Source organism: Tyto alba, unplaced genomic scaffold (genome assembly GCF_018691265.1).
Source record: "Tyto alba isolate M040663 unplaced genomic scaffold, T.alba_DEE_v4.0 Super-Scaffold_40, whole genome shotgun sequence".
Taxonomy (NCBI): domain Eukaryota; kingdom Metazoa; phylum Chordata; class Aves; order Strigiformes; family Tytonidae; genus Tyto; species Tyto alba.
Window position 1 is genome coordinate 47,375,772 of NW_024881316.1, and position 27,926 is coordinate 47,403,697.

Consider the following 27,926-nt stretch of genomic DNA (forward strand, 5'->3'; position numbering starts at 1 on the left):
GCTTCCCCTGATGCTCGTAGGAACGTAGTCGCCTTCCTATGCCCCACCCTGCAGAGCCTCGTCCAAGTTGGTGAGCAGGTTAGGGAGGGGTGAGATGGGACAGATCCGATGCCAGGTGACTTAAAGGGAGGCTGGGAAAGCCAGGCTAGCTTCCCAGTGAGTCACAGACCCGGCACCAAGCAGAGCCTGCCTCTGTCTTCTCCACTCCTCCCTCCCATCAGGTGTTTCTACACATTGAATCAAAATACCGTGTTGTACACGCAGATAATACAGGCTAAACAAACCCATGACAGCTGCCCCGAAGAGCCTGTTTGCACAATACAAGCTCTATAAAGGCATCACGTTTTCATGAGTGGCATCTCGATTGTAGTTTGAATCCAACACAGGGCTTTGTATCTTTTTAAATATTCCAGAGCTTTCATGCATTTGGTTTTAAACAGTTTGACTAATGATGCCCCTCTTACCCATGCTCAAGTAAAAACGTAAGAGGGAAAGTTAAATAAATTTCAATTCTTTATCAGATAGTTATTTTCTCCCCTCCAAAAAGCAAGCTTAAAACTAAACCGGGCTGCCTGATTATAGCTACACATATTGTAAAATAGACCCACTCTGTTTCAGCTGGGGCTTTTGCAAACATTTTGCAAACGGGGACTGAAGATCAACCTTTCCCACCAAAACCTTCAGCACCCTTCACTGCGTTATCACATGGGCCTGCACAAGCTGCAGGGCAGCACACCCCCCCATACTCTCCATCTGCTGAAATGCCCAAAGCCACAGAAATTCACCTTCCAGACACCAGGAGTTGCTGCAGGGAATCAGCCCAGTGGTTCGTAGCCTACTGACTCACCAGCCAGGAGAGATCCAGGACTTTCCACGGGTCACAGCCTGTTTCCCTGACAAGTACACCAAAGTACCCCAGCACCCCCAAAAGACAATAGGTAACCGTGACCCCAGGTCTACTGATGGAATTTTTGCATGGTTTTGCTTCAGTCCGAACCACTCTCCCTCTGAAGACATCTGCCTGCCTTCCTTTAGAGAGCTCAACACAAGCATAAAATCTCAGCTAACTGAATTATTTATCCATCATGTGCAGAGCTGGTGTCAAAGGACCAAACCATGGGAGCAGAGCTCTGCAAGCCACACACAGACTCAGGGTCTCCACCTTCTCCTTTCCATGCAACTCTGCAGCACAAACCCCTCTCCTACCATCACAGCACGTGTTCAGCTGTAAAAGAAAACACGCACGAGCTGAAAAAGAATCAAAGTTTTGGGGAAAAGCTTACATCCAAGTCACACACACGCATCCCTCCAATGGAAAGAGAAGGCAGAACGAATAAAGAAGATTCAGCTCTGTAATTAAAGAACTTTTTAGAGTCTTCAAGGTTTTAATTTGAACAGACATTTCTACTATGTTGAGAACATATCTACAGCAAAGTTTACAGCGACTTTGTATCTGTTTTTCTCCCCCCCAGATGTCTAAGCAATTTGAGCCATGATAGTTTTTCTCAGATTCATTACTTTTGGGTTTTCTGCAATATATTCAACACCACAGTGGCTGGGATTCTGTACACATACAGCATACATCTAACAATAGCACACAACTCCCAGCCCTGTTACTTATTTCATTTTACAAAAATCAAGACTGATGCAGCAGCCAAGTCCAATTAGCAATTCCGGAAGTCTGGACAGAAGTTCACTCATCACTTCAAATTCGTACTAGTTAACAGATACATAGCACACATCACACAGTGCTAGTCAGTGTCACACCGTTACAAAAAAGGGAGTGCTAGTATAGACATTTTCCCTTCATACAGGAACCTGTACATGGTAGCACTTTCCAAGGCTTTAGCAAAGCATACGTTAGACACCAATATGCTGTACAGTGCAATTTAAGTTATATCATATGCAACATGGACAATAGTGCACTTAAACCGCCACATTCAAGAGTTAGATCAATACAATCAAAATATTGAAGGTACATACTCCCTTATGAAAACTGTGCAAGTTAGTTCTTTTCCCTTTTTTTATTTTGGTAAATGGCGGAGTGTCCGCATTGATTGACCCCAGAGTTTGGGGAAGGGGGCCCTCAGTATCCAGCTTATTACGCAAATATCTACGTGCAAAAGAGCAGAAGCAGAGGTGTCAGCAAGAGTGTAAGGCGGTGTCAGACCGAGGAGCCAGAGCTGGGCACTGCCACGGTGCTCACAGGTCAAGGAAGACACAGGTAACCTGCAACGAGGGCGTCAGTGACTTCATGTGGCAGAGACCAGCGGACACCTCCCTCTAAAAGGAAGCAAGCTGATCAATATTAAACATGTGAATAAAGCTGGTGGACATGCAGGTAAGCCAAGCACTGGAATGCTCCGGTGCATTACCGGCGGCCACCAGACTGGAGCCTAGGGATGAAAAGGTTAACAGAAGATGTGCAAGTAGCCTGACACGAGAGGTCGGTGAACTGTCTGCTCCCAGGAGGACCTGCAAAGGTCCACACATCTTGTCTGAACTCTCCATCACGTGCAAAACCTTGCAGGACTGCGCCAGGGAAGGTCGCAGGAAGGTTGCAGGTTAACTCCTGCTCTTTGCAGTGACCTCAAGGTGATGCCGAGCAGAGGAACCGGGGAAGAAACTGCTCAGGACCGCCCTAGCATTCTCACAGGAAGGCTGTGATCCACACTACCACTAAACCAGGGCAAGTGCACAGCACTTGGGTGTGGATTCAGTCCTGAAACACAAGCCGAGGATGAAATGCCAGCTCAGAAAGAATTTTCTGCCTTTTGTTAGCTGTCACAGCTGGTTACACAATTTCCTCTGATGCCTGCAGTTTGCATGAGAGACTAGAGCAGCCAAGCAATTAGATAAAAAAAAAAAAAAAAAAAACCAAAACCAAACCCTCTTTGCTTCTCTATTATTTAGCTCAATATATAATTACTATGTTAGGAAATTACATAACCTTTAAGTGTGTTTTATGTATAGTCAATTATGGGGAAAATAGTGCCTTCTGAATCCTTCCCATCTGGCTAGTGATAATGTATTTCAGATGTACAGGAACAGCAGAAATTCTGAATTGGATAAGGATGCAACATCCAGGCAGGTGCAGATCCCACCGATATAATTTTAAAGGGCGAGTGAGAATTTTAAGGGCTGACATTTGCAATAAACCCAGAAGGCAGCTCCAGAAGCCACCGTTTGGAGGTGGAAGGCACCAGCCACCCCGAGCAGCATTCCCCACGTCAAGACTTGATTTAGCAAACAAGACTATCGCTCTCCAAACTTAAAAAAAAACCCAAACTGGTATTGCAAGTAGGGGGAATTATTCTTCTGCCCTAAGTGAACAACAGTTTAAGAGGGCTCTGTTTATTTTTGAAGCCAGATGATTTTAAGACTAAGTTTAGGTTAGTCAAGATGAAAATAATTAAGGAAATAAGGACTGAAGCGAAAAGCATTAGGGTAGCACTTAATCACTATCACATAATTTTATATAGTTTCCTTGGTTATAGAACTTTTCTTAGAATATATTTAGTGGTTACATGATTTTTGCAGAAGATTACTCTCCAGGTACTCCTACAAAAACTAAAGATCCTGCATTTTCACACATAACTATCTTTATGCAAAGTGGCTTTTAAATAAAGGCAGCTTCACTCCCAAACAGCATGAAGTGTCAAGGAAGCTCAACAGTTTCCAAAGAGATCAACACTGACCTGACACAGCCTCCGTCCATTTCAGCAGAAACAGGCTAACAGCAAGTGCCTTTTCAGGTAACCCCAGCCACATGTGCTGCTGTTAATTCAAGTCTTTTCTCAGTCATGTACAGCTACCAATGGAATCAAGCTGAACAAATGCCTAGGCGAGTTAGTATTCCAGACCTGTTCTTATCTGTCTTTTTAAAGGAGAACAAAAAAGTCTCTAGCAAAAACTCTGATTTTATAAAAGCAGATTGCAGTCACAGAAACAAAGATCAGCTACAAAATACAAAGTTACTTGGAAAAACGCTTATCCCTAAAAGTATTTAAGCAGTTTTTGCAGCTACAAAGGATCTAAACTATCAGCATTTTTGTAGTGTGATGGCCTCTTAATCTGCAGCAGCTACTTGATGTGTTAAATCACCTTAACTCCCAACTTCTCCTTTTGAGGTTTCACAAAATGTATAGTGAGACCATGAGAGGAAAAAGTCACACCAGGTGGAGCAAAAGTGTTTTGTTGAACTGTAGCTTAAGTGCTGCTCTTGCACCCTAGCAATGCTGGGAACCTGTTCAAGTGTACAAAAACAGTGCAGTCTGAAGTTTCAAGCAGGCAGCTTGGCTGTAGTTAAAGGACATCTCTGAGCCACTGTTTCGCAAGTGAATGCCTCCACCAACCACTTAACCTTTTTGTTTTCCAGGTAGAATAAAAAAAAAAAAAGGTTGTTATTCCTTAGGAGATATTTGTGCATGAGGGACAATTCCACCTGAAGGTCATGGCTTAAACATTAGCAGCAGAATCCCTACTTCAGTTCTGTATTGCACTGAAACGTCTTGCTCTGGCTTGGTATTCAACTTACCGCTCCCAAGCCAATGCTTAACACAAAAACCCCAAATGTTAAATGTGAAGGCTACTGAGAGTATCATGTAGACTGGTAGAACTTGTAGTTAGATTATACCATTTTCTAGTTTTCCTAGGAAACTGAAGAACTAATCTGCCTCACTTGCTCTTGGAGAGAAAAGGTGCTTTCAGACAAAATGCACAGACCTGCCTGTACATACCATCGTATATTAATCCTGCTGAGTGTTTTGCGAGTTCAACAAAACCAGAAAAAGTCCAAAATAAATTTGAAACATCCTGTCCCTTGGCCCATCCTGGTCATCCATACAGTTGGGTGGAGGTAAGAGTTCCATCTTCCGCTGACACTGTACACAATTTCGAGACAGAAGAGCTGCCAAGAGAGGACACTATGCCCAGCTGTGGATGTCTTCTGTAAACAAAACGGAAATCCCTCCCAAAAAGCAGGGAGGGGCACAGCATGAAGTGAAGGTTTCGGCAGTGGGAGGACTGAGGGTCAAGTGTACCCGGAGCGCTCTGCGACACATGCACTTTCCATGTTTAGTCTTTAATGTAAAGGGGACTGGAAAGGAAAGACCTGAGGCAAAGCCCTGCCAGCTCACAGGTTCTCCTGCACCCTATCACCTGTTTCCATCTCTGCTAACTGCCTCCTCAATGCATTAACCTTCGCCTGAAGTTTCTTGTTGTATGTTATAATACTGATCATTTCTTCATGGGCTTCGTCTAGGAACTTGGAAGGCCTGTTCCACCGGAGAAAGACACCTGAAAGCCCAGAGACAGCACAAATCAGAAGGGATTTCTGTTACAAGTAAGAAACATTCATATTCTATCAGCTCTTAAATAACGTGCACACAGTTGACGTGTTTTTTCCTTACCCTTCCCCCTAAATAGCATTCAGAAAGACTGACCCTCGTCTCCAAGTTCACCATTCTATTAAACAAGGTTAATAAAGAAAAAATGAGGGGGTTTCCTTCCTTTTTTCTTATATACCAATCCGATGAATCCATAATTCAGTCTCCATCCTGCCGTGACAGCCTACGTGCTTCAGTGTAATTTAACCCTTCAGCACACATGGGATGGAGAATTTCTGCAGCAGGGGACCTACTGCACACAGATTAGCCTGGCCAACACAGTCGGTAATGGAGAAAGGGAAGTCCTGGTTGATACAGGATATCTGCAGAACATCTACAGATTAGGCATTATCACGGCAGAAATATTGCACTAAGAAGTTCAGTGGTACTAGGAAGGCTCCCTGGCAGAGTAGCGTGTCACCATACCTTAGAAGGAGAAAGAATTATGCCTCTGGGGATGGTTCATGCCAAAAATATTTTGGAACAGATTTCAAAGGGAGTGAGATCACCATCAGCTGAGACAGACTAAGCACGGAGCAGAGACAACACGAGTGAACGTTTAAGAAGCTTTACAAGTAGCCCAAAAATATATCTTGCCTGTAACGGAAAAAGCAAGCCTGGCTTACCTTCCCAGAGCTGCAGGCTCTGTGGGGCGACTGAGGGCCAGATGACAAGGCTGTTGGCCTCAAAAAGGGGATTCTGGAATTTGCTCAGCTCTTCCGACCTGTTCACCCAGGACCACAGGGACATAGTCTTATGGGGCAGCTTCAATTTAGACCTAACAAACCCATAGGAACACGTTAGCTTTCACTTTTATAAAGACTCATTGTATTTAATCAGAACCCTGTAGACTAGAATGCCACAAACTTTCCCACGTGCTACTAGCCCAGACAATTCAGGTTAATCCCTTCAATACCTCTAACCATCAGGGCACAGGGTCTAAAACCTCAAGCAATTTACTCAACCTGGCCGACTGCAATTAGTTTTGAAGACAAGGCAGGGAAATGCCACTTATAAGTTGGGTGGAAGTTAGCTGCCTTCTGTCCTGATGAAGAATCATTCACCTCCCCAAAGTGGTTTGACTGCCAGGTTTTGAAAAGGATTGAGCTCCTGGGTTAAGAGAGAGCTGAGAGGCGTGGTAGTCTGCAGCAAGGAAGGATTGTAGTGCAATTCTCAGAGTACATTAAAGCAGTACTATTGCTGGAATTGTGCAATTGGCATGTCTGATTAGGTCCCTCTGGTGGCAGGCAGCATTTTCCTGGGTGAAACCCACCTCCAGGAGATACATAGGGGTCTCTATTCTTTAGATTCTGGCAAGCCTCATTCTGCAGCCACTAGCAAATTGAACTGCCACCCAGGGAGATTTGCTGTCCCTGTGAATACTTCAGGCAGCACAAGCTTAACATCAGACTTCACACATTTTCTGTGCTCACATGCTGACATGTTCAGATGTGACAGGCAGGGTATTACATGTAACATTCAATACTCCTTCAAATTTCACCTTACTGGTTTCAAGTCTAACTTGGTTTTGTAGATGACCAGTTCAGCAGCCCTGCAGAAGACAGAAGAGTCTCTTCTAAGCAGAGATTACTTTAAGGGCAGAGAGGTTTATAGGAAGTTTTAAATTGCTTTCCTCCTCTGTAATATCAGCTGTTTGTCATTTCTACTCATTCAGTGGTCTTCAGTTAAGCAGGAGACCGCAAGATATGGTCTTACTGGAGTCAGGAATCCAGAGAACAGAACTGCCAACTTCAAAACAGGAATCCAAACCTCACTGGCAGCTGCCAACTACCCTGCAAGGCTCCCATTCTCCCCGGCCCCACCCTGTTAACTACTCCCAGCGGCCTTACTCAGGGCATGCCCAGAGCTTCCCCACTGGTGCAGCACAGCATCTAAACCCAGGCTAGGATTCAGAAGCCAGGTGTTGGTCTGCTCAGGTGCCTTTAAAGGCCACAAGCTCATAAGCAAGCTCAGCACAGACTATCGTTACCTGACAAGGTAGACCCCATCAAAATGCAATCCTGGCTGCTTCTTTTCAGAGTTGCACGAGCATCCATCTAGGAGGTCACAGCATTCGCTCAGAACCTCAGCCAGTGCAGACTGCCAATCACACTTCTCCAAGCCACAGGTTAAGGCTGGAGGGATTTTTGGTCCTTCTGCTGAAGTTGTACTACTGCATGGCCACAAAGACCTCCAACCTCATCGTGCCGCTCAGAACCAAACAAGTAAAGCTTTTGCCAAGCTGTGACTGTGAGGCAGATCCTCCTGACAGGACATCTTTCATGGTTTTGACTTTCAATGGTTAATGGCAAAACCCAAAAAGCCTTCCTTTCTTGAGGGCATCAGGACCACCAAGCTACAGTGTCATGCTTCACTCCTTGATAATTAAGGGAAGAAACAGACTTTCCAGCTTCGGCCTCTGCCTTGAGCTTCTCCCTCCAGTTCTGCATGGACAAGTTCGCTTCCCACAGCTATGACTCACGCCATTGTTGAACTCTAGCTGTTTGTTCTTCAATGGAAAGAGTTTCTGCGTAGGAGACTACATAAACTGGTGATGGGTGGAGATTTTTCAAGGCCATCCAGGGAAACAGAAAAGACAGTCTAAGGTATTAGCTTGGACTTGGAGAAGACAAATTCAACTCCCTGACCATGCTGCAAATTTCTTTAAGTCGCACTGTCTCACTTGTAAGAGGGACAAGCTCCCTAACATTGCATCAGGCTATGTAACTGCAACAAGTTCAGCTGTGCTAAGGGAGACTGCCCAAGCACCCTCACCCTTTTCCAAACCAAGAAACCTTTTTTTTTTTTTTCCAGGTACAGCTCGATATGTAAAGGGTTCAAAGCAAGCACCCTCACCAACCTTTCATTTTCGTTGTTTCCCAAGAAAGTCCCAAACTGTGAAGCGTAAGCATGTTCAAAGAGCATAACGAGGAACTGTTCGTTGAATTCAAAAGAGCAAGGGAACTGACGAAGTATTTGCCACACACAGTCCAAAAAGAGGAGAAACACTGGAGCCTCCCATTTCTGCTTGCTATTTGAATAGGCTGATTGGGCACATCGCTGCTGAAAAGGGTGACCAGCCTATACATAAGAATCAGAGAGAGCATCACACACAAAGTAATGGGATGTGAGTACGTGTAGCAAAAAGACTTTAGAACTAGTTCTGCCCATGCAACTATGCCATTACTACTCTTTCCTACTAGAGTGATTTCATCAAGCATCCAGTAACAAACTGCTAGCAACCACGACCAACTTTGCTGCCTTTTTGAGGCTATGTAAACAGCCCTGTATTCGATCAGAGAATTTTACCAAGAACAAACTGGCGTAGGCACACCAAAGGTCCAAGCTGAGGATATCAGCTGCAAAAGTACAATGACTAGGTAGAACTAAGTTTTTTGTGGTTTAGTCTGAACAGTGTTCGCTAAACAGATGTTCACCCTGAGCACATGGAAACAGGCAGGTCCCTGAAACCAGAAAATAACTACCATGAGAGGCAGAGGCCCCATGGTGTGCCAGAGGTACAAATGACTCAGTTGATGTTGCTCTTAGGACAGAGGCCATTCACACTAAGTAGGGCTGCAACAAGGCCCAACCTGTTTGCTACCTCTCAAGCTATTTCTCAATACAATTGGAATAGATTGCTGTTCTGTCCATAGGCATTTCTTACCTGCAGCCACTCCCTCACAACAAGAGATTCAAAGCCACGTATGGTCCTGCACCTTGGATCCAAGATAATCTGTGCCAGAGAGGTTACCTGCAGTGTCGAATCAGTTCCTTCGGTCCCATGGACTAACACTGATGCACCTTCCCTGTGAAAGAAAAAAGTGGAAAGGAATAAGAGAATTGGTGAGCAGAAGACATCCCAAGGACATATGCATCCCAAAGGATGCCATTACATCCCATGGACACCAGTGTCGCTACCCTGACAATGCTGAAGTTTTGCTGGCTTTTTACCCCTTCTTCCCTCCCCACCCCATATGAAAGCATATCACCTTCTCCACCTGGATCCTCACCAACACTAACCAGAGTTCTGCATCACTTAAGGTTTAGTTTCTTGCTAAGCAATCTAGAAATCCCAACCCTTTTTTTGATGGAAGAAGCACAGTGAGATCTCTTTGGTGGTTCTATGTTGAATTGGTACCCCTTTGAGTTATAACATGGAAATGCATCTCAAAATTTCCTTGTGTCATTTATTGTTTTGCTAAGTTGTCTGAAATACTCCTATAAGCACCGCAGTGAAGATGTATCATCCCCCCAGATGCTCTGCAAAACAATAATCTAAGATTCTTGCTCAAACCTGGGCCTAATTGCATTTGGGTCTCAACTGGGATTTACTGCAAGAAAAATAAGCCAGTAAGTCAGTTCAGGAGAAAGAAAGAAAGAAAAGGCAGAGCTTGGCCTCCAGAAAGGCAGCAGAGTTAGTGTGCTGAGCAAGGAAGCTTGTCAAAGAGCCAAGCACAAAGGCTCCTCGCTCACCAGCCAGCACGAGTGAATCAGCAGAACAATGGGAGAAGCAGAGGGAGCTCAGGGAGTCTGGGGCAGGAAGGTTTTGTACCTTCCTAGGGGCCTGTATGCTGTCACTCCCCACAATCCAGTGGGGACTGTCCAGGACAGCTGACTCCCTCCCCTCTTCTCCATCCTAGGCTGTATTTGGATACAAAATTAGAACCTCATCCATATAGTCCTGAAGGAAGGACCGGATGGTATTAAATGGCATTAATTTCCCTTACTCTTCCCAAACTTTGACCCAATATCTCACTTCTGCAAACATCCTTACACCTAGAAAGGAAATCAACTACAGGGTGTATTTGTTTCTGTGCAGCGATCCAAGGTAAAGAGCAAAGTATGGATAAGAAAAATCCACCTACCAAGCAAGTAACCCTGCACACATTACTTGCTTCTTGAAGTGAAAAGAATCAAAATCTACACTTTAAACATTGCAACATCTTTGTCTATAGTCCTGTGTGTAAAACAAACCCAGTGCCTTTACAGTATAGATAATCTTCAGGTACTTTCTCTCCTCCTCCCCCAGGCAGTGGCAGATAAAGAGGCTGCTTAACAGCCAAGCACAAATGCAGAGGCCAGCTGCAAGCCTATGCACTCCTCAAAGTGGGGCACACCAGGATAACACTATTTTCACCATTCATCTCTCGGGCCCCAGACCTTTAAGATGCTGCAAGATCTGTCCCAGCCATTCCCTCCCCACAGCCAATATCGCTGAACCATCCTCGTCAGCTCAGCTACAATCCACAGGCTCTGAATGAGGCAGGCCAGGCACCAACGCTGAGCTGGCCTGCCTTAGCTCCAGGTAAACAGAAAAAGCAAAGCTGTGGTTAAAAATGATGAAATTATCCACCGTCCCAACAAGCCAGAAGAGTTTCGTCACCCATCTTTCTCGTTATACACACAGAGGAAAGAATTACAGATAAAACTATTGATCAAGAGCAATCATTTTCTGGCACAGTCAATAACAAAACAGGCACCATCAGTGCTTTTAAAAAGCAGAGCAGCTCGTATTTTAATGCAGTAATGCAGTCTTACTGGTAAAACAGCATTTCAGCCTACTCGTGTGTATCTGTATAACACATTCCCCAGCTGGTACGAAAAGGTTTTTCCTTGGGTTTTGAGAAGGGCCTTCCCCTCTCAGAGCCACAAAGAAATCACTTTTAGACCCCCACATTTGACCTTACAAACCGTGGCACCTGAACAGCTAGCTTTTACTCTCTAGCCTGAGGTCTGAAGACAAATTAACCAAGACGGCAGTATTTATTAAAGAAATGTTGGGTTAAAAGAGGTCATGAGACTTATAAAGGATGAACAGGATTAGATTAAGATAGGACTATGAGGATAAAAATTTCAAGAGAAAAAAAGCACTGGACCAGTTCCTGGGGAAAACAAGGAAATGCCATTGTTTTAATCTCTAGAAGCGAGGTGGGATATTGGAAACTTTCAGCTGAAAAAAAAAAAAAAAGAACTTTTAGAAAAAAACCCCTCTGTGTTCTCACTTTACTAGGCTACCAAACAGCATTTCAGATGGGCACATTCTAACTTAAACCTTCAATAAAACTAGATTGGTTGCATCAGGCATAGGACTATGCCTTAACTAGATGATCTAATACCTATTCTTAGTCAAGATTTCCTCCCTCAGGCTTGTACTTCCAAAAATACAAGCATGATTTACTGGAGGAACAATCCTTAACCACGATGAAACAGTATCTTGCCTGGGTACAAGTAAGCCAGTTCAAGGTGGCCAGTTACTAATACTTAAAGTGGAAATACAAGTATTTAACAAGCAATCCGTAATGAGTGAATGAGAAACTCAAGGCTTTCTGAAAAAGATTTACCTATCAATACACTGAGCAGCTAGACAAGCTGCAGTTAGGATCTCCTTGATGTGAGTCAGCCAGTTGGAAGCTTCCAGTTTACTGAGCCAGCGGTCCATATTGTGCGACTGGTCATTACAAGCTTCCACAAGTTTGATGAGGCTTTCCTGCAGAATATTAAACCTTTGGGAAAAGCAAAATAGTATTGAAAACATAACCAGTAATATAGCAACCAGGACAACATGGTTACAGAAATACACTGATCTTAAAATCATCATAGACTGGTTTGGGTTGGAAGGGACCTTAAAGACCATCTAGTTCCAACCCCCCTGCCCCGGGCAGGGCCCCCTTCCCCCAGCCCAGGGGGCTCCCAGCCCCGTCCAACCTGGCCTTGAACCCTTCCAGGGAGGGGGCAGCCACAGCTGCTCTGGGCACCCTGGGCCAGCGCCTCGCCCCCCGCACAGGGAAGGATTTCTGCCTTAGATCTCCTCTAAATCTGCCCCCTCTGTTTAAAAATGCTACTCCTCGTCCTATCCCCCCACCCCCTGACCCAGAGTCCCCCCCCACCTCCCCTGCCCCCCCTTTAAGCCCTGGGAGGCCGCTCGAAGGGCTCCCCGGAGCCTTCTCTTCTCCAGGCTGAACCCCCCCACCTCTCTCAGCCCGGCCTCCCAGGGGAGCTGCTCCAGACTGGCTGCTTTCCAATAGCTCCAGTAACATTACTGTGTGCTCATGTAGAAGGATTCCCCAAAACTAAGGCTTAAGAGCAGTTGAACAAGGTCAGACTAAAAAGCCTACTTAATTTAGTAACTTGTCTCCAAATGATCAAACAATATTAGATGTTCAGAGAAGAGTACTGGATAAGAGGAGTGTGACTGCCTTAGAACCTCATCTGCAGAAATTTCCTGGCAAGGGACTTGCTCATTCCTGTGCACCACTGCAAAGGGGAACACAGGAAGGCTGGGGTGCAGCTGTAGGCGCTCAGAGCTGGCACAGGGAGATTGTCTGATGTCTGACACCTGCAGCAGGTTGTTCAGAACAAGGAACCAAACACTTCTACCTAAAGCCAAATAACTTTATCACCCACATAACCTTACTTTGCTAAAAAAGGAACCTGACTCTGCTGACAGGAACCAGGATACACGGCCATTTCTTACAGAAGCAAATATTTTACGGTGCTAGCCTGGCTCTGCCAGTGCAACCCTACGCAGCCAAGCACAGAGTAGAGCCCGCGTGATTTCACCCACCTCTCAATACATTTGTGTATCCTCCTCCACTGGGGATAGTGCACTTCTTGTTCAAAGCCCCCTCCTTTGGCCCTGGCCTGCTGGGCAACATTCAAGGACCTCGTATCAATGATGTAGCCGCGCTTGCCAGGCCGTAGCGTGGCATTAATAAGCTTCTCGTCTTCTTTACACCGTCTCCCATTTGTACCTGTAAGAGGCTGGCTACTTCGCATCATGACCTGTGGGAACACATAAGTATGAATTAGGCACTGGAAATGTAGAGACTTAAGACTGAACGTCACCCCTCGAGCTCCAGCACGAGAACTGAAGGTTTAAATTCACTACGCAAAGGACACACCCTCCGCTGGAGGATTTCTTAGGGGTCTGTAAATACAGACTGCAAACCGATGCCTTAGGTCACTGGATCTCAACACCCGGTGTGGAGATTGGCTCTCTAGAGAAGTGTGCTGCTGAAATTCATACAGAATACTCCTATTTTCCGTAAAAACTCAGGTCACTGTAAGAATGCTTACAGGAGTGAGATAGCTCAACCTTAAAAAGCTTCTTCCATCACTTCAGGGGTAAAATTCAAGTGGGGCCCTCCTGGATCTCCAGCTCTTCCCTGCAGAGCTGCACCAGCAAGTGCAACTCTCACCCCACTGCACTTCCCACTTCCATCTGCTGCAAGTTTCATCCACCACGCCTGGACACAGACAAGCAAACGCCCTGATCTGTGCTGCCTGATGCACAGAAACATCCCTCTAATTCTTCCTACAGCTGCTGTTCTCCCCTGCCCTGATCCTTCAGTTCTTTTAAGTGCAAGCCCTTGCAGGGACTGAATTTATTTCAAAAACAAACTAGAAATCCTTGAATTGAGCGATCATTTGGCAGGCCACTTTTTAAATTAGACATCTTCTTAGAGGCTTTATCCCTTTAATTATTCCTGTAATACCACCTTTGTGAGCCACTGAACTGGCTTCCTGCTGATGGCTCCTTTATAAACCAACATTTTCAGGATTCTCATCATTAAGTCTGTTCCCGACACTGTTTTTAAAACACTCGAGTCATTCATGTGTTAAAGATGCCTCCTAGGTACAGTTTTACCCAGTGGCTAGACTAATAAACCTTAGGTCCACAGATTTATGAGCTAAGATTTCTCTTTAGTAAATGCCTTTCAATTCAGAAAGCATCCCAGCAGCTCAAATAACTAAAATGTGAGGGCAGCCAGTCAGCAACCCCAACTACGCTCGAGAACTCCGAGTCAGGAGAGCAACGTGACAGACAGCGTTACTGTCAAAAGTTCAAGCACTCTGTGCCAAATGCTATTCTATTCCTCACAGTTGAAACATGCACAGTTAGGAGAGATAATTGAGCAAATCTTCCTTCAACAGTTTTCAGTGAAGCTGAGAAAAAGCAGAAAGCACGACTGTTACGAAGTTGATGGATGGCTGATTTTAAAGCAAAGCAGAAAAGCCCAAAGATGCAGCTAAGTCAGACTTGACGTCCTCTAATTCAGGGCTTACAGATCTTGGCAATAGGTGGTGTGAACACATTAGAGAATTTGACTCAAAAGCCTGGATCAAGTTTACAAGGCACAGGTCAGACATCCCAAGTTCCTCAGAACTGGTTACATCAGCAAGAGATACAAAGAATTACTCAACGATTCCATAAAGCGCATTTTTTAATTATAGCATATCAGTCCCTCAGATAGATTTTTGGCTTGTGGAAAGGTGGTAAAGTCTGTGGAACACCAAGAATTTGCTACTTCTGAAACACGTTATTCTGACAGGCTTGGAGAACAGATTGTTCTGATGGCTCCTTCCACAGTCACACAGCAGAAGTGGTGCTGGCTCTGGGCACGCTCGCTGTCATCGTGACTATTACGAAGGAGACAGCCCACCACCCACAAAGAGGACAATGTGGTTTCTGCCATCCTTTCAGCGTGAAGCCCCTTGGCAAACAAAGCAAGTAAGGGTGCCAGCGGTGGCTTTACAAATCTCATCTTGCTCTTACTGCTGTGAGCAAGCTCACGCCACATACGCTCCCCAAACAAGCGGATTAATTGCTATTTCTAGGATGGAGATTACACATTCCATCACCCACAACCATTTTCACTGTATACACTTAGCAAGCTGGAAAATAAAACAAGCGAATGTCTCATGAACTGTATTAAGTCTAGAGCACAGGTTGTTTTTGCATTAAAAAAACAAAACAAACAAACAAAAAAAACCCAGATTCACACACTTCCTTCAGATACAACCATTACTCAAGTGCAGCTTACCATCCCGTTCTTCTTATGATAATAGCTGAGGACTGGGAAGCGACTGCCATGGCGAAACATGGCAACTTTCCGAAGCGCTTCGTCATCGATGGATTTGGGGACAATGACAACCGGAGGGTAGGAGGGACAGACAGAGAATTCCTTATTGATACAGCTTAGACGCCATTCATTTGTCTGAAAAGGACCAAGAACACAGGCTTTGAGTTACTGCATAACGTACTAGGGAAGCAGAACTTCCCTGTTCAGAATAAAGCACGCACAGAGTAATATAGGTGATCTATTCCATCTGCACCACAGCTGAAAGCTCAGTTGTCACTATTGGCATCATCAATTTTGTTCATCCAATCTGGACCCCCTGTAATAGCATAACTATCCTAGTTGGTCAGATCAAATCCAGCACCATATCTTGTCTCCAACAAAAACGTAGCAAAAGAGATGCTATTCAAGAACAAACAAGCTTGGCCAATCTGCAGTGCGCTCTTCATCCCCTTCCTCTCTGACGTTGTATGACAGATATTAGAAAGTATATCCCTGCCTAGTCCTTTCAGTATCCATTCACAGGTCTGTTGACTGATTATTTTTTTCCCCACACCTCTTGATGCTGCCTGAAGTCACAGTATCTTGTTGCAGCAGCTCGTTACCCAGCATGCAGATAAAGTTCATAAGCAACAGAAGAAATTATCCAGTGATTCCGGTGCTTGAGGTGCAGGACTTGTTGAACAATGGTTCCCCACCTGGTTGATCCACATCCTCAAACAGGACAAAGTAAGCCCACGTGGTCAGAAATGGGTGACTGTGGCTTTTAATTATTTCACAGGCACAGACAACAGCATGTCTGCAGTACGCACTACAACATAACTTACTGCATTGGCAGATAGCTTCAATCTCATAGGAAGTAAGAGCATGGTGTATGTGTGTCTCAGGGAGACCCCAGAACAGAAATATATTCCTACATCAGCGGAGTTAGAGGACAAAAACATTAATTTTGATGCAGCTAACACAGCCTCAAACGTCCCTCTGTGCTGAGGGCAGAGATAGCAACACTGTCCACAAGACAGTGGTAGCCAAGAAAGGCAAGAATGATCACTAACTCCAGATTATGAAGTTGCTTTGAGGTTAAAATTGCAATTTAACATTTCCAGCTTGGTTCTCTTCTATGGGCTCTGCTTTATGTAAAGCACTACAGCTCCAAAAGCACCTCCTGGAACCAGCACAGCACCTAAGCACAAAGGCCTCACCATGAACCCCTGTTATATAATTTTTCAGCTTCCAGCAGACGAACGCTGTGGAAAGTGCTGAATATTGGCACCCTGCACCCTCACAGGCACTTGTCATAAGAACTCAGGCTATCGGATATCCAGGGTCAGACACAGGACTTGGCTCCATCTCAGGCAAAACCAAAGGTCAACGAGTGGCCTGACTGACGAGGAATCCTCATTTATTCAAGTCCAGGCTGGAAGAGCTGACACTGCTCCAACTGCAGCCTCAGAGGAGCCCAGCTTTGATGGAGGGCTTGCTGCTTCTGGGCTGGTAGCACACCACTGCCTGCTGTGTTAAGGGCACCACCTGGGTATATCAAATGGCCACGAGGCATTATTTTTCCCCAGGGCACATAGCACATAGCAGAACCTTGGCTAAAGTTTAGCAGGGAACTGAGCTCACGATCCTTGATAGCAGGTCGGTGGCTTGCCTGGGCTGTATCTTCAACTAGTGCATCCTTATCCTGTATTCCTTACGGCCAACAAACCCTGCTGGCAGAAGCCTTTACATGTTTTAATTTAACAGCAGCATTAAATTCTTATAAGTAGCAGCAAAATAGCAGTCAAATTGGCCTGTAAAAGCTCCAGACACAAAGAAGTTAAAATGAAATACAAAAACCTTCTGAAGAGGAACAGGCAGCTGCTTTCATTGTGGATTTTTTTTTTTTCAAGTTCCTATGTACTGACATGACACACATGTGAGAAAGCAAACATGAGCTGAAGAACTGCTCAGCTGAGGTGTTTTTCAGTACAGACTGGGAAGCGTTTGCATACCACCACAGCAGGCAGAGACCTCATACAGATGCCATAAAAAACTCTACTCATTTGTGTTCAAAGTTTCAGCTAGACAAAAAGGTAGGGGAATAAAGTAGGTATCACAGAAAGTAAGAAAAAAACATGACAGTTAAATTAGGAACAGAATACACAACAACCCATGTGAATTCAGGAGGGTTGGTGTAGTTTGCATTAGTTACACAGCTCTGATCAGGTCTTTTTTCCTCTTTCTTCCAGAGCCTTACTGCCTCTTGCCTTACACCTCCTGGCTGGTATCTGGTTATATAAATGACTCACTGGTCCGATGGAAAACTAGGATCGATTTAGAAAGGTTTTCCTGCAATGAAGTCTCTCCATCAGATGAACAAGCCGAACTGATTCACAACACTATTCATCATCCAAGGCACAGGACGTACAGCACAGGAAACAGCAAAATTGTCCCTTCTGGTGGCAGCCTAAGAAAAAGATGCTGGGAAAGGTACACCTTGTGTGCGTTATCAGCAGCAGCATCAAGAACAGCAATTGCTACCAGCATTCAGTAGCCTATCTGGACAGTTTTGCACCGTTCCTGTTGTAAGCTTATTTCATTATTCATTAGCCTCAAAACAGCTTCTCTGAACATTTACATTTTATAAAAAGCAGAGGTTACCCAGAGGCAGTTACATTGCCTCCGGCAATCACGTCATAGGCGGAGATGAAAAGTTCTGGATCATATAAGGGAGGATGGCTCATCACAGCTCTTGCTTTTAATGTGCCAACAACGATATTTTTTTATAGCTTTTTGGGGTGTCTGTGTTAAAATACAGCAGATTTCATATGATGGTGTGCAATTTGCTTACAATAAAAAGAATAAGCACGGATATAGAGTAGAACTGATAAAATACCCTACTGCAATGCAAGATGTAGGGCAGACAAAAATCAGAACTCAAATCTTTGAGACTGGCTGTCACTGATACCACCAGTATGAAAAGGAATGGAAGAGTATCGACCTGATTTATCTCCCACTTTGGCAATTTAACTCTGCCCATAACCTCCTCTCCTCACCATTTATAACATGAGACAGACGATACTGTTATGTGATCCAGATATAATTTACTGTCACATGGGAAGGAGGAAGAGATCAGCAGCAATTAGCACCATTTGTCTTCTGTAGCATAGCTGCTTCTGCAGAGGTCCAGTTAACCTCTGCAATGCCAGCTTCAGGCTGCTAAAATATAGTCCAACATGAATCAGATGATAGTAAAACCCAACAGTGCAAGCATCTTCTTGGCTTTTGCTTGGGTTACATCTGTAATTTGGAAGAAGAATTTGCCATTACTAACTGGAAGCAGCAAGGTAACAGCAATTCAACTATGTGCAGCAGCAGGTGGAGATACAGGAAGCAGCAAGGACTGCAGTGATGAAGAAGAGGTGGACCTCATCTTCAGACATCACCAGATAAGTATGCTGCATGAAACTCAGAGAAAGTACAAAGTTAACATTTACTTCTTCCATCAAGAGATCTGTACTTTAAGGAATGACAAAAAGTTAATTCCAGTTAAGGCTAGAAGCAGCAAAGGACTGGGGGTTGAACAAAAAGGAGAGAGGACTCCAAAGAAAAACAGAAAGTAGTCAGAAGTATTTTCTTAAACACCATGCAGGATTAACTCTTACATTTCTACTTTTCTTGTCCTAGTAGTTGTTTAGAGATACTGATTTTCAAAGGTAACTGAAAAGCTAAAACAACAGTTATCCTTCCTCCCCAAACTAATTGCTAGAAGAGGTTGTTTTCCACAAAACAGTGTGAAACAATTCAAGCTCTACTAATAAGCCCCAAAAGAAAAGTCAAGAAACCAGCAGGGACCTTGAAGGATCCTGCAAAGCAGCAATGACAGGCCATTTCCAAGGAAGAGGCAGAAGGCAACAAGCTCTGTTAATAACAGATTGCATGTGGACAAGAAGCAGAACAATAGATGAAAGCAGAGATTGATGCTTGTCTGATAAGAGCAAAATATGGGCTATCCACATCACTGCAAACTGAGTTTAAAAACAGAAAATTCGGCTTTTTTTAAGAAGCTATGGTACAGAGGATAAATCACAGCTGAACTGTCCAGAACCCTGAGCTCTTTCCTGCAACAAAGTGGAAGGAAAAAAAAAATATTAAAAAAGAGAATTAAGAAAGGAAATTTTCTGGTAGTGAAATATTAATTATACCGTTTGTGCACAAACTTCTCAGGGCCTCTACACTTAACTTCACAAAGAAACTGAATTTCCAGAGTTAGTTTGCAGTATCCTGCAGTTGTAGAATTTGGCAGAAGAGAAGCCTACTAGCTCCTCTCTGACTCCTCAAAAACTATGAAATGCCTTGAGTATAATTCCATTCAGCCACTCACTAGTTATGCAGTGAAGAATATTAATTTTTACACACATTTCACCTGACATAACTCTAACCAATCCAGGCCTCATGTACTACCCAGTGCTTCAAGCAAAACCACAACACAATCAAAAGCTGGATGAGCAAACGTTAAATATGCTGTGCATCTTTTACTCCATTCATGTATTTGCCTATACTATCTCTGAAGTCTCACCTTGCAGCACAATCATTTGGAGCCTGCAGGCACTGTGGAGTTTCTGCTGCGATATTCAGTGAAACCTGGAGCTCATTTCTTCATATGACTTAATTCTCAGCTGAACTACTCCGCTACGTTGGATTTATCACAGCAGCAGTTCATGGGAAGGCCCCTGACAAAAGCCCTGCTGTGCTGTCGATTATTCCCAAGAAAATAAACAGGTAGCACACACCCCAACAGCTATCAGCAAACGACAGCCCACTGCAACTTAATTCCTCCAATTTCTTTAGATCAAATGAAGTCACTTGTCGTGACAGTTCTTCCCTTAACACCTTCACAGACTAAATGCAAGAATGTTGTGATAGTACAGCAGCCTCTCTAATCCTGGAGCTGAACTGCAGGGGAAAAGTGCTTAAGTGTTTGCTACCAAATTCTAGGGGCAAGGCTAGACGACACTTTGTCAGATCAATGCAGTGGAGTAAAATCACACAGGGAATATGTGTGTTGGGAGAAAAACACATCTGTCACAACACATGCCAAGATAAACATATAAAGACATTGTATGATAATAATTTATCTAAATTTTTCATGTATTGCTTTTTTTGTTAATCTTAACTTTTATAATCTTACTTTGCCATTATAGAATGTGTCGGAGTTTTAAAACAACTGTCCCATAGGAGACAAACGTGGAATTAATACATCACTAGAGCTGCAGTGTGGGTGAAATGCAGTTTTTGACAGGTTGTTACCATATTGGGGAAGGTAAGGCATAAGAGATCCAGATGGATGATTTAATGGAGAAGGAGGTAACCTTCTGAATTCTACTCATTTGACTTATGGGAGAAAAAAAATTAAATCAGCCATTTACTTGTTCTAGCCTGTCACATAAGACGGTTTAATTACAGAACAAGAAATATTTGGTCAACAGTATTTTTTTCTGTTTTTCAGGAAACACAAATCATTTGAACATGGCTTTTGTCACCATTTTATTAAAAAGGAGTTACATCTGAACTTTTGGGTTAAAAGCCAAGAATTAATCAACAGCTGTTAGACATGCATATTTTAAAGAAATTAATTATTGCCCTTGAAACATAGCTCTATGAAGTAATTTGGTTTTTACACGTAAGCCTTCCAAGGAGCATAGGCTCAGAAAGCCCAGAGATTCACAAATAAGCAAGCAATGCATTTTTAAACCTCTGAAAGAAAAGGGAAAAAACATAAGAGCAGGGTATCAGTGGATACATGTTAGCACCTGTATCATGCTGGTAAATACAACTGTCAGAAGCGATTTGAGCCCTGAAATCTAAAAAAGGATTTCAGCTACACATAGAAAGCTAAAAGGGAACCAAAGCAGAATCATCTCCTGCAATGTTTCTTTGAGCTCCAAAGGATTTCCTTCTGCTGCTTTCAATCCTGCTCTCACACTCCTCCCCTTCACACTTCAGCTTCTGGTCTCCTGGTTCTTATTGAAATGCCTGCAACCTTCCTCTGCTGAGCTGGGAAAGCATCTGCTGCTCTGCCTCCAAACAGGAGAACACTGATCACAATTGACTTCCCCAGCTGAAATGAAAATCAAAACTTTGGTGCTAGCTATTGTAACAGGTCAGCTTATATACCTTTTGACAGCAGATGAAGATAGGACACGTGAGAGCACTCTAATTATGAGACAAAAATAGAAAGATCTCTGGACTTTAATTTTCTAGTGACTTCATCATATGAATCTGGTCAAGCTGATCACATTATTCAGTTATTAGTCATAAAAAGGAAGTGATAAATGCAGGCAAGCTGGGTTGCAGATAAACAAAAAAAAAAATCAATGTTCCTTGATGCTGTACTAATGGATGTGGTCTCAGAAACCTACGATGATACAGCAAGTGCACATATTTAATGTGAAATGAAGACAGAGATGCTAACCCAAGGCACTGTTAAAACAGGTAGGCTCCTGCAACCAAGCCAGTTCCCACTATCTTAAATTCAGCATCCTAAAATGAAGTTTGAATAACAGATGAAGAGGCAATGCCACAAGACCAATTCCTACCCTACAGGTACCAAAATAATATCAACATGTGCTCACAGCACCTGCAAGAATGGGACTAGAAATTTCCTGCTTTCTAAACCCTCCCAATATTTCTCCAGCACGAACTAGAGCTGAGAGTTTCAAACTGGGCATCTTCACCTACTGTCATCTTCCTAGAGAGCTAAGAAATCCTTAGCAGTTTTTTTAAAAACAGCCTCATTTCAATTAAGGGGTTGACAAAGATTCATCCCACTCCAGATGCAAAGTTCAATACAACAAATCTTAAATTTCTTCTTGGCCATCCCCAAAGGACAAAAACATTTCCTACCTTCATGTCCTCCCAAGTAACTTTTAAATAGGCCTCAAAGCTCCATTTGTACAAGGTGAAACACAAGTGCTCAATAGGAATATTTATCACAAAAATGCCTGATGTTTACAGAGTGAATATTTGAACACCCCTCACTTTTCACCCAGGCACTGGACAGCTATTTTGACCATCCAGGATTTCCAGCCCAGATACTACTGGGTGAAATACTTCGAACTACTTGCACAAGTATATCTGAGTGCTTGTGCAAATCCTTAAGATTCAACTTACCACTGAGCTGAGGAGCTCAAATTCTTGGTCAGGCAGAAAAGAGCGCCAGCCATCTTCAACAATTTCAAACATGGGCCGGTAGAAGAATGGATACATGAGAGTGACAGAATCCAGGGTGGAAAGTGCCTGTGCAGGCAAGAGAAATAAACAGCTACTTAATTCATTCAAATGGCTATTTTATTCCAAAAAACTTACAGCAAATAGCGTTTTCCTCTCATATTGGTGATGCAAACTTAAGCCATCTAAAAATATGCAGCCATTAAGTTTGAAATACTAAGTTACCTGCAGGGTAGCTTAACATACATAAAAACCAGGAGCACAAACAAAAGCAGATTATAACAGACAATCTAAATGCAGCTGGAGTGTTTGTACACAGAGTATCATTTCTGCAGGCTACACTACGTAACAGCACACCACAGGATGAGAAAGGTGCACATTGAACAGCTATAACTAACGGGACACATCCTACGTGGCATTTACCTGATTACTATTTCATCAATGAAACCTTCCTAACTGGAGAAAAAGCTGTTAAGGTTGAGGTCCGATCAAGATCTGAGAACACAGATGTTATTTATCCTAATGAATTCTTACCTCAATCGAGCTAGCAATGTTCAAACACTCCTCCATTCCAGGTATATCCAGCTGGATAATTCGCAGATCTTTGCATTTTATAATGATGGTACCCAGTGAGCCCACAAACCTACAGCAGGACATGAAGAAAGAGTCTCTTAAGAACAAGATCTTCTGAGGTATAATGAGATATTACAGCTCTTCCCACAACGTATGCCTACATGACAAAATTCCGTTAGTAATAATTTGTCTGCAATATCATCTTTCAAAAAAACAAAACAAAACAAACAAAACCACCTCTTTATTTGGTATTTGCAAGTTGTGGTCCACCTTTTTTTTTTTTTTAATTCCATCGTTGTGATATGGCAGCAAGTGAAAGTATTATTACAAGATAAAGAGAAGGTTTTCCTCCCACCTTTTCTCTAAAACATAAAAGAGAAAAGGTGTGTTCAGGTATATTCTGACAGTACTGGAAGCTTCAGCTGGAAGTTTCCAGTTTTATTAATGTAATGCATTGACAGTTTGAGGATTGCTAACAACATTTGAGTTTAAATTAATTTTTAAAACAACATTTCAGTCTGGCTACATTATGCTCCCTTGTCTTTAACAAGAAAGGTTGGTTTCTGATACCTGCAGTGCCACGGAGCCATTTGCTCCGCAAACCTCAGAGAAGTTTAGGTCTTATCATGGCTGGTTACAATGCAAGTGAACTCAGAAAAAGCTCGACGTTACAAAACAAACACAGCTCACAGACGCCCCCTCCAGCCTTCCTTACGTACCTGAAAGGATGATGCCTGAACAGAAACTGAGTTTTCCTTACGTTAACCAGCCACCAGCATTCACAGGAACGCTGTAGAGTCTCGTTCACAAAGCAGTGAACTATGGAAAAGCAGCTGAGCCTCCTCATGCACCACAGCAGTGCTTGCAGCAGCCGAGGGCGATGCCAGAAGCAGCAGCAGGAACGACCCCAAGCACCAAGTTTCAGCCCATCATGGCCTTAACCCTCAGTTAAACCACATCAGCACAAGGGCAGGGCTGTACGCGCCCCAGGACGAGACCTGCTCCTTTGGGTTGCTCCACCTGTGCTACAAAAGGTGCCTGTAATTTATTTTGGAATTATTATTATTACAGCTGAAAGGTCATTATCTATTTCTTCTGTGCAGACAAAGGTTAACACACAAAAACAATTACAGTTTGGGTAGTGCTGAAGGAAGAACTACAGACAGGCCTTTTGACAGAAAAGTTCAGCAATTCCAGCAGAGCCAGTCTTTGCCCTCATCACAGTGCTGTTTCCCACATCTCCAGGGTAATAACACAGTGCAGCTACAACACATCACCAGGGCTGTCCTTTCTTTAAGCACAAACGCCACAGGAGACTGTTCCACTTCTCAACAAACCCTATAGGTAATATTTCAGTTGCTTAAAAAACTGCAAAAAAAATTTAAGCAGCAGTTTGATGACCATCTGGTAATTAGAGAAAACACTGTTTTGTACAAAAGACACTCACATCATTAAAGTGGGAGAAGAGATTTTATGAACCTGGCACAATGCCACCGTTGTTATGCACTAATAACCTGAAGTAGAGCCAAACTGGACTTTTCTACAACCTTTCTTGGTTTAAGAGCTTTGTTGTTCCATTCTCTCCAGTATTGAGAAGAATATACTCTTATCCTTTTATGTGGCAGATTTTCACTGCAGTTACATGCACACAAAGCTACTCTCAGAGGGGAGAAGTTTACTCTAGAGACCTTCTAGAAACTAGGGCTGGCAATAAGGGCTGTGAGTATCCGCCAACGTAGCTAGCTCTGTTATAAATCATGTACTGAGCAAGCAACGCGCTACTCCCCCGCCATAACTGAAAATGTTCCTTGCTTATTTGGTATTAACTTATGACATAACTGCAACTAAGCTCACAAAAAAAAAATAAAAAATAAAGAAAAGCTTCTCCATAATAATTTCAAAGACAGAGCTATGGCTGGTTTAGTACAAGCAGGAAAAAGAGGCCAAACTGCCCTGATGATTGAGCAGTACTGGATGGGAACAATTGCCTCAGGTTTCCACCACTCTGTTCCTCTCCATCCTCAGACCAAGATGCAGCATTTCTCAGAAACTCTCAGAGGAATCATGAACAAACTTAACTGGCACCCAGTATTTCACCCATTCTCAGATTCTGAGGCAATCTGATATTTAATTGTTGCTGCTTGATTTTCCAAATCCTGCTGCCAGAAAGGAAATCTACTTCTCCAGATTTCCTTAAGAGGTGAGGAAAATGGGGGATTAACTTTGTACTTAATAAAAAAGAAATATTATGAGCAAACTGAAAAAAGGATCACAGTAATGAAGTGGAAGACAATGACCAGGTGAGATGGAACTGCCATTCAATGAGGGAAGCGTGACAGGGCAACGGCACACCTAAAGCGGACAGAAGGTCTGGCAAGAAGATTAATCTCCGAAGTCCCTGTAACAAGACGGGACATGCAAGAAAAAAAAAAATTGCAGTGCTACAGCTACAACTCAGCTTTACCACATCATTCCCACAAGGTGTATGTTGTTATTGATTTCCATGATCAGGTGGGGGAGTAAAGGGATGATGCTGTCGAGCAGTTGAAGACTGATCTAGGGCTGAGAAAGTCCAGAGCCCACTTCTGCCCTAAGTTTTGCTGCGTGACTCAAAATAAATCTTTGGTGCCTCGGCTTCCATCTCCCTTGAATGGTGGTTGAGATGTGTCCTTTGTGAAGTGTTTCAAGAGCTACTGATGAAACCCACTGAACAATTAACGCAGAGCGCTGCTGACAGAGGTGTTTAAACATGAACGTTCCGACTCTATACACAACAAATAAACATGCAGCAGTCAACAATCAATATCCAAACAGAATGAGAACCAAGCACGCCAATATTCTGCCCTGTGCTCTGGCTGATGTTTCTCCTCTCCAGACCCAGATTTGAGACAGCCAAGGCACGAGCCAGTCTTGACAACCACCTTCCAAGCCATAACATGACAGAATTAGGCACACGGGGATATCCGGAATCTTACCTTTTTTCAATAGAATCGATGTTGGAGTGCAGCAGCCACAGCTCCTCGGCGTTATCTTGTCGCCGCGAAGAAAAAATGAGATGGTGGCCAGTCAAACAGAGAGTCCCCTCCACGGCCAGGTAGAAAGGGCGGTGCAGGACGACGTTGTCCGCCCGAGGGGTCTTGATCAGCTCGGCGAACTCCATGCTCGCTAGCAAAGGGAAGGGGGAGGAGGCCTTTCCCGCAAAAACTTGCTGGGGGTAAGCTCTGCAGTACCGAGAGGGCAGGGGGGTGGCGGGCAGGCCGGGGCGATGTGCCCGAAGGGAACAAGGAGCCAAAGCCAAGGGGTGATGCTGTCTCCCGGGCCCAGAGGGTGATGGGGGGAGGAGCGGGGGTGGGATTCCCACAAAAGCGCTTGGGGAAGGCCGACGCTCTCACAGGGAGCTGGGATGGCGGGGGAAGAGAAGGCAGCGGCCGCGTCAAACCGCCCCGGCCCGGCCCGACCCCCCCCGGGCCCCGCCGCTCCCCGGAGGCGCCCGGCGGAGCGGTACCGGCGGGCAACCGTCCCCGGATGCTGGGCGTCTCACGTGATCCGCCGGGACCAATCCCCGCCCCGCCCGGCGCTTTACCGGAAAGCGGTGCTGCCGCAAAAAGGGCCCGGCGCGGCCCGCTGTCCCGCGACAACGGTTCCGCCGCCTCGGGGAGGGAGGGGGAATTGAAGGGCTGGGGGCGGTGTCGGGGAAAATGGGCGTGGCCACGCAGGAGGTGAGCCACCGGGGGGCGGGGCGCGGGGAAGGGGCGTGGCGAAAGGGGCGTGACCCAGAGCGGATGGGGAGGGGAGGCACGGGGCGGGGAAGGGGCGGAGACAAAGGGCGGGGAGGGGGGCGCGGAGAAACGGGGCGGGGGGCGGAGCAAATGGGCGGGGGGCGGAGCAAATGGGCGGGGGGCGGAGCAAATGGGCGGGGGGCGGAGCAACGGGGCGAAGGGAGGAGCCGCGGGGTGGGCAGGGAGGCGATAGCGGAGGGGGAAAGGGGGGGGAACAAGAAGGGGGGGGGGGGGGGGTAAAGCCCCGAGGCGGGCGGGGGGGGGAAAGGAGGGGGTGTCAGAGCCCCGGGGCGGGCAGGGAGCGGGCAGAGCCCCAGGGGGGGGATATTGGGGGGGGGGGGGGGGGGTGTCAGAGCCCCGGGGCGGGCAGAGCCCCAGGGGGGGGATATTGGGGGGGGGGGGGGGGGGTGTCAGAGCCCCGGGGCGGGCAGAGCCCCAGGGGGGGGATATTGGGGGGGGGGGGGGGGGGTGTCAGAGCCCCGGGGCGGGCAGGGAGCGGGCAGAGCCCCAGGGGGGGATATTGGGGGGGGGGGGTGTGTGTGTGTGTCAGAGCCCCGGGGCGGGCAGGGAGCGGGCAGAGCCCCACGGGGGGATATCGGGGGGGGGGGGGGGGGTGTCAGAGCCCCGGGGCGGGCAGGGAGCGGGCAGAGCCCCAGGGGGGGATATCGGGGGGGGGGGGTGTCAGAGCCCCGGGACGGGCAGGGAGCGGGCAGAGCCCCAGGGGGGGATATCGGGGGGGGGGGGGGGGGGTGTCAGAGCCCCGGGGCGGGCAGGGAGCGGGCAGAGCCCCAGGGGGGGATATGGGGGGGGGGGGGGTGTCAGAGCCCCGGGGCGGGCAGCGGGGGGCAGTGAGGGGGGAGAGGGGGGGGGAGGACCCTCGGGGCGGGCAGGGAGCGGGGGTACGGCCAGGCAGCACAGCTCCCCCCGCTCCCCCAGCACCCCCCCTCCCTCCTCGCTGGATCATCTCCCAAATATTTTTGTCTTAAGGGAGGCAACTCCGCTCCCCGGCGGAGGCTCGGCCAGCACACCAAGGATCCCAGTTACCATTTCTCTTCCTCTGCACTGGAGCAGCTCCCTGTACGCGGCAGAAGGGACAGTCTTTAGATCAG

At 45.5% G+C, this 27,926-nt stretch overlaps 1 protein-coding gene across 2 annotated transcripts; it reads right to left on the reverse strand.

Annotated features, from left to right (window-relative positions):
- Positions 1–1,365: 1,365 nt before the first annotated feature.
- On the reverse strand, positions 1,366–26,593 carry MTMR9 (myotubularin related protein 9). Of its 2 annotated transcripts, none has more exons than XM_032993863.2 (10): positions 26,014–26,593; positions 23,000–23,108; positions 22,409–22,534; positions 15,215–15,388; positions 12,955–13,172; positions 11,732–11,893; positions 9,055–9,196; positions 8,248–8,468; positions 6,014–6,165; positions 1,366–5,298 (listed from the first exon to the last, which is right to left on the reverse strand). In XM_032993863.2, the coding sequence occupies exons 1-10, from the start codon at positions 26,196–26,198 to the stop codon at positions 5,135–5,137; spliced, it is 1,653 nt and encodes a 550-aa protein (XP_032849754.1). In that variant the 5' UTR covers positions 26,199–26,593; the 3' UTR covers positions 1,366–5,134. The 2 variants fall into 2 exon arrangements, with proteins under 2 accessions (XP_032849754.1, XP_042659285.1); XM_042803351.1 differs by lacking the exon at positions 26,014–26,593 and adding an exon at positions 23,758–23,993.
- Positions 26,594–27,926: the final 1,333 nt, after the last annotated feature.